This window comes from Eleginops maclovinus, chromosome 13 (assembly GCF_036324505.1).
Source record: "Eleginops maclovinus isolate JMC-PN-2008 ecotype Puerto Natales chromosome 13, JC_Emac_rtc_rv5, whole genome shotgun sequence".
In the NCBI taxonomy this organism is placed as follows: Eukaryota; Metazoa; Chordata; class Actinopteri; order Perciformes; family Eleginopidae; genus Eleginops; species Eleginops maclovinus.
This window is the reverse complement of record NC_086361.1, coordinates 17,770,531-17,781,874: the sequence shown is the minus strand read 5'-3', so window position 1 is coordinate 17,781,874 and position 11,344 is coordinate 17,770,531. Positions and strand designations below refer to the sequence as shown.

Sequence of the window (11,344 nt, the reverse complement as noted above, 5' to 3'; positions counted from 1 at the left end):
AACAACAACTCCCATGGTCATGAGAGCATCCTTTCTGGTGCAGAACAGAGACAAGCTCATTAAATCAAGCACCTTTTCCCATCGCTACACTGCCAGGGAGCATTATTCAGTCCGTAAAATGTTTTTTTTTCACCATGAAAACTTGTTTGCCGACTAACTGCATTCTCCTATTTGAAAGAGTGCTGTTCATCCTGCTGTAATTTCTGCCTTTTCCACTGAACTGCACAAAACACACATTCCGGAAACCTCTGGAAATCCCGGGTGAGTGCATCCCGAGTCAGCCCTTACCTCACCTGAGAGACAGCACATTTCCCATCAGACGCAGGACTTTCCCAAAAGGTTTGGCGATCATGCATCCTTCATTTGATTTAGAGACTGCTAGATTTCCTCAAGTAAATCACTTAAACATTACAGAGGCTAAGAAATGGAAAGAAGGAAGACTGAGTGAAACAATGAACAAGAAAATTAAGTGGGAAAACTAGGGGAAACAGTGAAAATGGATGGAGTGTAGGTAGAAGAAAGGGATGTGGTATTCAATAAGTTCAGGTCAATACCAGGTTGTGTGCTGGGCTTTACTGTCACAGCGTGCCTTTCACCATTTGTTTCCTATAAAGGCCACATGGAAACGTTTAGCTGACTTAAAGCAGATCGCCGCGCGTTGTCTCGACTCGCAACATTTGCTACTTGTTTTTCCAGATCTGTCTTAATAGAGTTTTATAAAAAATATATGCAATTGCAATAAATACTACGAAGAAATCACGCATGTGCCAATGGGAGAAACCAAACTGCACCTAAGAAATAAGTGATGAAAACGGTGCTTCTCTAGTTAACATATGTTTTGTGCAACTATAAGGGAGAAAGGAGGCTGGGGGGGGACACAATTGATAAAAATAGCATCTTCAAAGCAATTCCTCATGGCTCAGATAGTCTTAAGTGTCTTAACAATCACTCCTTTTTTCTCTGGTGTTTTCCTTCTGCCACAACATCTGCAGTCTTGCAAAGGGAATGGAAATCGCAGATGGACAGGTTATGAGGAGAGAAGTCATAACAGAGCATTAGTTAGTTTGTAGGCTTCATACTTTCTTGTTTAATGGGTGAAACTGCAGAAACAATCAACAGAACTCTCACCAGACATATTGGTAGATCTTGAACTGGTAGAAGACCAAAAAAAGTCCTGTTTGCCTGTTTGGAAAAGGTCCTTCTAGTGTGCATTAACACTTATGTGTGAGTACATAGGTTGTAATAAATTCATCATGCACTTTAGCCTCTCTGTAGAGTATGTATGTGTGTTTGTCAAGTCAAATTCCTGCAAGCATATGGCAGAGTGATACGGGTTTTCACAAGTACACAAAGACAGCTGTGCGTGCATCCCCCAGGTACACGGCTCTAATTCTGCCAAGTAATTTACATTGAGCTTCTGCACAAAAACTATTTCCTGCTCGCTTTTCATCCAACATCCACATCAGAGGCCTGCAGGGTGCATAGATATGCGCACGTAATGTGTTGAGAGCTCGCCTAATGGCCCACCAGGCTTATTGCAAGCCGCATGCCGTCAGGGCGCTTCAGCTTTCCATTTTTTATCCTTTTGAATGAGAACTACCCACAGACAGGAGTGGGGAGATGCTTAAAAATAGTAAGTGGAAGTATGAAATCCCATGCTCAAACACCTTCTCTGCCATTTGAAATACAAAGACTGCATGTTGTCGTGGTTTGTCTAATTTCCAGCCCAATACTTTATATTGGCATCGTTCAATCCATTAGTTCAATACTGCACACTTTCTGGTCCTCCCATATTTAAAATCTGAAAATGAACCTTTCATTTATATTTTCTGCCAATTCTAGCTTTTACTCCCACATATAGTGAATGTGTATTCTCCTGCAATGCCCACTTTATACTGGGAATGATGCTCCCACAGCTGAATGCAAACAGCAACCTCTGGTGGCTTTTTTGGAGAATTTACCCGGATAATAAAACAGTGAAAGCAGAAATGGGTTCATTTAATTGCAGCTGTAAAATTGGATCTGTAGAGCCTGAATGTTTCCAGCAGGTAATAGCTGACAGATTTTTGCAAAAAGGAAATCCGTATCTGACAATCTCTTCCTCCAGCAGAAGTGCTTCCAGCAGATTGATGACTTTGGTTCTGATTGTATGGTTCTGTTACACAATATAACAAAAAAACATGGTTAGTGTTCTCAGTGTATCCAGATTGCTGCGTCTTAAGCAAGGCCAGGGATGCTTTGTGTGTGTGTGTGTGTGTGTGTGTGTGTGTGTGTGTGTGTGTGTGTGTGTGTGTGTGTGTGTGTGTGTGTGTGATGTGTGTGAATGTGTGTGAATGTGTGAATGGCTGCCTGTGTGTTCGGTTATTGACGAGGTGTGCAGTGGGTCTAAATGAGAAGTTCTGTTACATTACTTCAGGGTGATGTCAAGCCATTCACAGGTGTGATAACCAGAACCAAGCACTGGACACACACATACACATACAACCACAAGCACACACATTACTTCCATGTACCCTGAACAAACATAAGAGAGGAATTAGGTCTGTTATTGTTTGCCTTCAAGAAAGCGACTGCGGTTCTCTAAAGAAATAACGCTCCAACAGTACACCGAAGCAGGACTGACAGGGTGGTACAGAGGACACAGTGTGTGTGTGTGTGTGTGTGTGTGTGTGTGTGTGTGTGTGTGTGTGTGTCATAAAGTCTCTACACCTATAAACACACAAGAATATATGCTTGGAATATCAAATACGTCGCTTTTATTTGACATATCCTTCTACATAAATTAATTAACATGCCATATAATTGGCAGCGATAAAGTGTGATTCCTTAAAAAAAAAAAAAGAGAAAAACAAACAAGACAAACATAAAACATTACGCGGTAAGGCTCTCCAGCCTTGCACTAAAAAAAGAAAGTCTATACAAATGAAAAGCCATCATTTTTTTAAAGATGAAATATTTTCACATTTAATGAAAAAAAAAAAGTGACTTTTCGTGACGGATGTCGACAGATAAATGGCCCAGCCTTACAAAACCTTCTCCCTCAAACTGGAGCACAGATCAGTGTCAAGGAAATGTTAGTTGAGATATACCACTCATCTGGATGTTTAGAGTTCAGTTCATTCTCTGATTTTGTTCCTTGTACGACTCAGTCCTCTATCTCGACACAAGAAGTGGAGGGAAGGATCTTTCTTCCAATCACTCGTCTCCTGCAGGGAGATTTTCTTCGATCCTTTTTATAAACTTCATGCGGATTTCCGTCACATTGTCCCCTCTCAGAGTGTCCTGAGCAAATCTCACATCCACGGCCATCTGGACCTAAATCCGACGGATAACAGGTTACATTTTACACTAAATGTGCAAAGGAAAAACTATTAGAAATGGGAATATTATTTTCATTATTGATTAATCTGCCAATCATCGATTGATCGTGGTCAGTAAAAAGTGTGACGGATGTCTATCACAGCTTTTCAAAGTCCAGTGTGATGTCTTTTAATGTCTTGTTTTGTCTTAAAAACTAAAATGTTCAGTTGAATATAAGATTTAAGAAAAAAAGAAACAGGAAATCGCCATATTTTGTGAGGGAAAAAAAATGTATTCTCTGCCTTCAAAGTGTTGCATCTCAAGGATCTATGTGCCAATCTAAAGTGTTGTTTAAATCATTTATGGTCAGTTTGATGACCTTACCATCTCCAAGGCTCCTCTGAGGACTCCACACAGCAGGTTGGAGTAGACCAGCGTGCTGTGGTTATCCGGCAGCTCCACAAAGTCTACCAGCGGGTTGTTCTCAAGGATGAGGGAGAATTCATCTCCTGCCGGGCTCCAGTTGGAAACACTGGGGGTGGTTCCCAGATACATCTTAAATGCAACCTAACCACAACACGTTTACAAGTGGATGAAAAAAGAGAAGATATGCAGGATTACTCAACTGAAAGCAATAATGCTGGATTGCACATTCATTTACCTAAAATGCCTTGTTTTTTTCACACACACACCTGAAGTCTGCTAACTGTTGCTTCTTTCTTCTGTTGTCCCTGTGATGTGTCGGCATGCTTCCTCATGCATGCACAAAGTTTGCTCATGCTAAAATATTCTCTGCCACGGGGCGGATGTTTCTTTTTGTTATATCTTAAAAGGTCTGAATCCACAGTGCACTGAAGCTAAAGAAGTAGCAACACAACTTAAGTGCTGTGATAGTGAAGTGTTGCCTTCCGAAGAAACCATTCATGAAATAGAAAATCTGTTTTTGAACAGACCTCCAGATGCATCTCACACAAAAGTCTGAGGTGGTTTCAGGGTTTGGCTAAAGCTCACATGATATCCTCAGGCAGGGCTATGGCTGCACGTTCCAAACCGCTGTCCCTTAGTGGTCCTCCATTTACAGACATGACCCTTCTCTTCATGACCAAGCGCCAGATCCCTGAGCTAGTGTGGAGTTACATCTGTGGAATAACTCCCCTAAAAAGGCAGCAGTAACACCTTAAAAACAGCTGGAGAGTCATGAGAGTGGCCTTCATGGTCTGCCTGCATCTTTCAGGTTATCAGTCATAAAGGGAGTCTCACTTTTGCACAACCAGAAATGGATATGTTACAAATCCCCAGGCAAGGATTAATACAGACAGAAATATTGAAGTACAACAGATCATAACAGCAATAGGATCAGCCAGGTTATTCAGTCAGGACTCCTTTCAACAGAGTCGCATTAATGTGTACCACCGCTGATTCAGAGATTAACCCAGAGTACGTCGACAGGGTTACTGAGAAGGGGTATCACTCAATGTGCATCGCCTTTCTGAAGAGTGATATTCAATTTCAGCCATCTGTAAGTGAATCCTCGCCTTCAGAATGTCACTGATACTATCAAGCAAAGCAAAGAGGAATGGGATCTCAGCCTCAAGTTTAGAAGAGAGCCGACTCTGATCATTCACAATTATTAGGTTTCTCCAATCAATCACAACTATGCGTTTTCTCCAACCTCTGCTAACATTCCCACATCAATTATTTGGAGCTGTCCTCCCTCTCTACCTCTGTCTTTGGGACAAGACCACAGTCTCGATCAGATTGGACTGTAAAAAGTCAAATTACCTTAGCGATGACATCTGCGGTTTCTCGGAAATCCTGACACCTGCCGATGCTGGAGCGGGCCAGGAAGTCCTCGATCAGACGCACTCCGATGTTATAACCCCTATGAAGACAGAGATAAGCAAAACAAACAGAGATGAAGTCAATTTTCCTTTTCATAGTAGTAGAAAAGTTCTGAGGAGATTATAGTAAAGAGATAGTGGACATTTCCAAATTCTCCAGACGTGTTTGGGTCATATGCTTGGCTAATGATGATAATTGTGATGATAAGGTCAAGTCGGCTTAACGTAACTACAGAATCTAGAGACAACTGATGCATTCCGATCCCTAAAATGGACTGAATCTGACCAGTTGGCAGAGTGGGCCGTGCGGACTCACTGCCTTCTAAGGACAGGTAAGATTCATCATGTCTTAGCTTACAGAGAGCTAAGGGTACATCCAGTCCAAAGTCCTGTCAGCTTGACAGGCTGTTTTGGATTTCTGAGTTATAAAACCCATCTATTTTCATTAATCTTATTTTGTGGGAGAACAGTATGCAACATTGCCTTCCAGGTATTTTCATCTCTCATAAAAACACATCCTTTCTTCAAACCTCCTGTAAGAACTTGAAAATGACAAAGTCAGAGGAACCCTTTGACACAGAAGTGTGTGAAACCAAAACCAGATTATGTCATCACCCGGCTCAACTGTGTGTCTATGTATGATATGAATAGCAAAATTTGTCAGAGAGTGCTAAGGTGCAACTTAAAGGGAGAGATCCAAGAGGCCAGAAAAATGTCTTCCCTCCCGTTGGTTTAACAAGCAAACGATAAACTTTTACATGTTGAAACAAAGTTACTCAGTTTATGTACTCAAAAGGAAAGGTTATATCTTGAAATAGTTAACATACAAACATGTTACTTTGGAATTTGTAGGTTTTAGTATTTCGCTAGATATTTGAAGTTAGTATTTCATTAAAAACCTTGCTGTTATATAATGTAGAAAAAACAATTTCACCAGCATGGTAATTAAAGTGAATTGTGCTGACATACACAACCTACCTTTTACATTAAACCTTTTTGCCTAAAATGTTGTATAAAAATATTTTAAAAAGGCCCCTTAGACTTGATAAAACAAAGGTATACGTGATAAGACAATAAAATGTTGTGTGTGCTTAAATCATTAGTAATTGTGGTTCCAAACTTGCTTGGCATCTACACTTTTAATAAAGTTGGATGTGAATATAAAACATATTACTAACCCTAATTTACTGTAAAAGGCTTACAACTCTGACAATAGAAATTATACACAGATATAAAAAAATGTAGCACAAAAGGGTGGCCGAAAGTGAACAAGAGCTGTAACCATGTTTGTACTGTAAAACTAAAAGTGGTATTTGTGTATACGTCTTCTGTGATGTAAATATTGTTTTTCCATATTTGTAGTGAATTTATTTTCATGGAGGCAAATAAAATACAAAATGAGAAAATAAAAAATTCATCGGTTTCATGCTCTGTATTGAAACGTAGTTAAATTGCTTTTTTGCTCTCAAATAATATGACTTAACGCATGTTAATGAGAGTCAATGTTGGTACTTACATCTTGTCCAGTTGTTTATTGACTTCCTCGTCATTCTCGTAGTCTTTACAGAGCTGGGTGACCAGGGCCCCGTAAGTCAGAGTGAACAGCTCAGAGTTCTACAATAGGGAATTAAAAAGTTCATGTTATTTCACCGCTAACAATCTAATGATTCACACTGGATTAGGGACATACAAAATTAACTGATGGCAAACATTTTATGTGTATAAATATAAGAAAAACAAGTTTCCTCCTTGATAAAGGCGGAAAACTACCTGGGAAAGACTTTAAAAAACACATAGGCCTAGATCTATATTTATGGTGAAGAGACAAACAAATAGTCAAATCAGGTAAAAATAGTGTAAATAAATACCTTTCTATTTGATAGTACTTTTAGATCATGACACCTTCAAGTTAACTGCACAGTTAAACAAGCAGGAAGCATGCTATTCAATTAGAAATAAAATGCCTCTATTGTGTAGAGATGCATTCAAGTATACAGGGCTACTTTCTGCACCATGTCTGGCTGTAACAGATCATACTGAGGAAAGCATCTGGTGCTGAAATGACGTGTGATTGCAGTAACATAAAACAATTGCTTGATTAGTTAATAAATGAATAACAGTCAAAATACACAATGAATAATAAACATGACGTATGCATAATGTTAAGTCTTCACACATAATTGAGTCTTCACTGCAGCTATACAACTTTAATGTCAACCCTTTTAAACAGTGCAAATAAAACTGTATTGACTGAGCTGAACAGGAAAACAGAAACATATATACAGTTGTGTTAAAAAGATAAAAAGCTTTTTCAATTGGAAAGTCATAGTAAATAATAAATGGGTCGCAAAGGGACCATGAACAGCTAACTTTACAGTGACTATTTAGCTTGTGCTACAACGAAATAACGTTACACTTCCTGTCAAAGTTAGCAGTACTTCACAATGAATAAATTACTTACTGACCAGGTTTAAATGCTTTAAATATAAAGTAACATCTGCCAAACAAATACACGTCACTGACAAGTTATTTTGCTCGCAGAGTTTGCAGAGAATGGACAGTTGCTGTGTTAGCTATAAGGCTACGGTTAGCATTTTGTTTGCTAGGTTAGCTAGGTTTGGTTGACGTTAAATCTGCGGGAGTCGCCTACCATCTTCTTGCTGTCTGTTGTTCGGTTGGATTGCCTGGACATTGTGGACAGTGTTACAGGCTTACACAGTTAGCGACTCGAATTTAATCCTTTATTTATTTGATTCTGGCTTAGCAGTTATTTCCGTAATCACCAGAGTTGACGGAAAACCAGTAGTATCAAGCTAGCTAGATTAATACACAACTTCCGGTTGGACTTCAAACTAAAGCATTTAAGTGGACGCGATGATTGATATAACGTGATAGGGAATAAAACAACTTTCTATTTTTTTAGTTAAAATGCTGCTTATATTACAATTGACTTTCAGATAGTTGTACATGTCTATTGTTTCACTTAATTTTTCACATTACTCCCTTTATTTTGACATATTTGTCCGGTACTGCTTTGGTAACTTTACAAACTTCGTTTTTAGTAGGCTGTCTCACTAAACATTTCCTCGGCTGGTATCCTCTTTGCAGGGTGTTTATCGCCGTCCTGCGTCCTGGAGGGGAAAGTGGCCGTTTACTTCTCGTCTTCTTATAATCAACCACAAGATGGCAGTATATCTTACATATTGTCAGTAAGACAAACCAAACGTCCTTGTTTGTTCTTTATAAAGCAGAAAATACAGCTTTGAAATATATTATACAAAACATATAAAGTAGTGACTAAATAAATGATGTGTGTGTGTGTGTGTGTGTGTGTGTGTGTGTGTGTGTGTGTGTGTGTGTGTGTGTGTGTGTGTGTGTGTGTGTGTGTGTGTGTGTGTGAAAGAAACAGAGCGAATCGGATAGAGAGAGAGAGAGAGAGAGAGAGAGAGAGAGAGAGAGAGAGGACAGAGAGGAGCTGGAAGAGAGTCAGTGTTAGTGTTAGGTTACAGATGCGGTTTAAAGTCGACCTTGCATTACGTTGTACAGCTTGGCAATCATAAGTTGTTTTCTCCAGGTTACGTATTGATTAGCATAAGTAGCCTATTTGCATAACCCGCATGCCGGTTGGCTGACAGATAATCATCCAAGCTTGTGAAACAAACTCGCCCTGCTTTCCAGCGAACAGGAGGAGGAGGAAGGGAGTGCATCGGCTCTTACACACACTGCTTTAATTAATCAAATAAGAAGCTATTTGACAAAAGCCGGCTCGGACTGCAGGGGCTGTGGAGGAGGAGGACCAGTGCAATGATGACGGGCAGATCTGTGAAAGACGTTGACAGATACCAGGCTGTTCTCAACTCTTTACTGGCGCTGGAAGATAATAAATTCTGCGCTGACTGCCAATCAAAAGGTAGGCGATTGCCGATGTTTCCCTGTCCATGCTGCTAAATAGTCAGGGCATGGATCGACCCTCTTGCTCATTTACTACGCTAGAAAATGCGGCTTTGCATTCATCCTCCCTCGACCAATTACCTTGTACTATGCTGCAAAACACGGCAGCACATCATCCTCACAAGGCTGGAGCATGACATGCCGCTTCATCATGCCAGCTCCACCAGCTAAAAGTGTATCGATAATGACCAGTTCGTTATAAAATATGCATAACTAATGTGGAATACCTTTCATATATAAGGTTTTTGTTAAACATTTGAATTAAGGAACTTCAATAGCCTACAGGAACGAACGAGTAAATGAGATCATTTTTGAGAATCAGTCCGACTAATGGGACCTTTGCAAAACCCCTGAGGCTCTCTGAACCCCAGTATGGAAAAAAACAAGGGTAGAATGGATAGAAACACAGATAGAAACATCAGTACTGACTTTGAGTCACCCTGAACAGACTGTTCCTGCAATCTGAGTGCAGACAGGGAGCAGGGTCAATATTCAAATGTAATAATGGAAGTATAGAGAGGAATTGTAAGTCTGTCATCCAAACTTATTACTTATAATGTTATAGTTAAAGTAATTTGAGGAGATGGTATTTTATAGTGCTTCATTGTCTGTCATGTTTTATTTTTTGGGGATGTTTGTAAAGTATCCTCCCACGATCATTCTAGAATGTATAATAGGATTATAGTGCACAGTTTTTAACACCATCACGTCCAGTGTTTGTGCGACCTTCAGTCTAAATATCCTCAATGAGGCCTTGAACCATGTCATCAGCTGTTTGCTGAACCTGTTTGGCCATGCTGGTCAACAAACACTGATGTTTTGGTCATAAATACACCAAGTTTGACACTGAACTGAGTCTTACACAACTTGCCTAATTTTGTTTTAGGATAAACTGTCAATAAGTTATTATGAATTGAATATATCTGTGAATGCAAAATGCCAATAGAGGTCCATACATTGGCAGAAAAATGCACACAAAATCACTTCACACTCAGGTGTACGTGAGCAACTTGTTTCAAAACTTTAGAAGAAACCTGTAGATGTGCCATGCAGTATTCCAAACACGTTTTGATGTAACTCAGTTTGCTGCTGCTGTTTAGATTGATAAGACTGACCTGTCCATACCATGTCAGAGAAATGATTGAACAGGGAAGCTACGTGTCACGTTTCCACTTCCACCTGACTGAAGCTGCTCCCGCCTCAGTCATAAATTCTCGAGTGAAGGCCCTTGATGTACTTAAATCACTGCAGGCTATCACACCGGGGACACCCTTGGGATTCCTCATGAAAATGTTATGAATTATATGAGTAAGCTGCTTCCCGTATTCTACAAGGATTAGGCTGTGTTCTGTAGTGCTGCATTCAGGTTTGGATCTGTGCTTGTTTGCTTCACAGTCAGCGATAGACAAACAGACAAATGGACAGGCAAACAACCACAGAGAAATCTGATGTGTACAAAGCACTCTCAGAGGAAAAATCAATAAGTTATAGTAGACTTTTTGTGTGCCATGGCTGGTCATGATCAGGGGAAACATTTCTTATGTTTGGTGCAAACAAGGACAGATGGACCAGACTTTTTTACCTCCAGTAACTTAGCCTATAGTCTCGATGCTAACTCTGTTTGTTTGTTTGTTTGTTCTCTATCTTTCTTTATATTTCTTAAGCTCTGTCTGTCTCTGTCTGTCTTTTCATTCACAATACTGATTCTGTTTCTCTTTTAGAAAATGATCCAGGGTTGTGATGCTCGCAACAGAGATATTTTATTAAAAAAAAATTCAGGTGTTTTTTTTCTCTGGACATGCTTGCTTAAATAGAACAACACCATTGCTCTGGCACAATTTACTGCCTTAGCCTACAAATAGCCTCAATTAAATAAATCAAACAGTTAATTCTTCTGTGACCATTGTAAAAGCAATACCTTCATACATATACCCTTTTTAAAGATTGATTCTTCATGTTTTATCAAACCTTGCTTCCACACACTTGCACAGTACATGTCTAGCAGCTATTTTTACAGTTATTTTCTTCGTTGACATGTGATTTCAAGGTCTTGGTGGGATTCAAACTGCTTTCATCAGCAGGACAGAGTGAATGCTTCGTTTTACAAAACAAGGTTTTGTTCGAGAGAATATGGCCTATGGACGGTCTTCTTAAAACGATATAAATAGGACTTCAGAAGCTGTGAGACTTCAGGCGAAGACAATTGTGACTGTTCAGAAGTCAATATAAAAAAGCAGGATGTGATCAGACTC

The 11,344-nt window shown here is 39.6% G+C and overlaps 2 protein-coding genes across 4 annotated transcripts in view; one reads left to right on the top strand and one right to left on the bottom strand.

Moving 5' to 3' along the window:
* Window positions 1–2,733: 2,733 nt before the first annotated feature.
* On the bottom strand, window positions 2,734–7,962 carry trappc3 (trafficking protein particle complex subunit 3). Its single transcript, XM_063900142.1, has 5 exons — window positions 7,792–7,962; window positions 6,658–6,755; window positions 5,083–5,182; window positions 3,685–3,867; window positions 2,734–3,315 (listed from the first exon to the last, which is right to left on the bottom strand). The coding sequence occupies exons 1-5, from the start codon at window positions 7,831–7,833 to the stop codon at window positions 3,196–3,198; spliced, it is 543 nt and encodes a 180-aa protein (XP_063756212.1). The 5' UTR covers window positions 7,834–7,962; the 3' UTR covers window positions 2,734–3,195.
* Window positions 7,963–8,622: 660 nt separating this feature from the next.
* smap2 (small ArfGAP2) overlaps window positions 8,623–11,344 on the top strand; it is a 16,471-nt gene continuing 13,749 nt past the window's right edge. For all 3 annotated transcript variants that reach the window (XM_063899195.1, XM_063899194.1, XM_063899193.1), the window contains exon 1: window positions 8,623–9,051. In XM_063899195.1, the coding sequence (XP_063755265.1) occupies window positions 8,946–9,051 (106 nt within the window). In that variant the 5' untranslated portion in view covers window positions 8,623–8,945. The remainder of the gene's footprint in view (window positions 9,052–11,344) is intronic.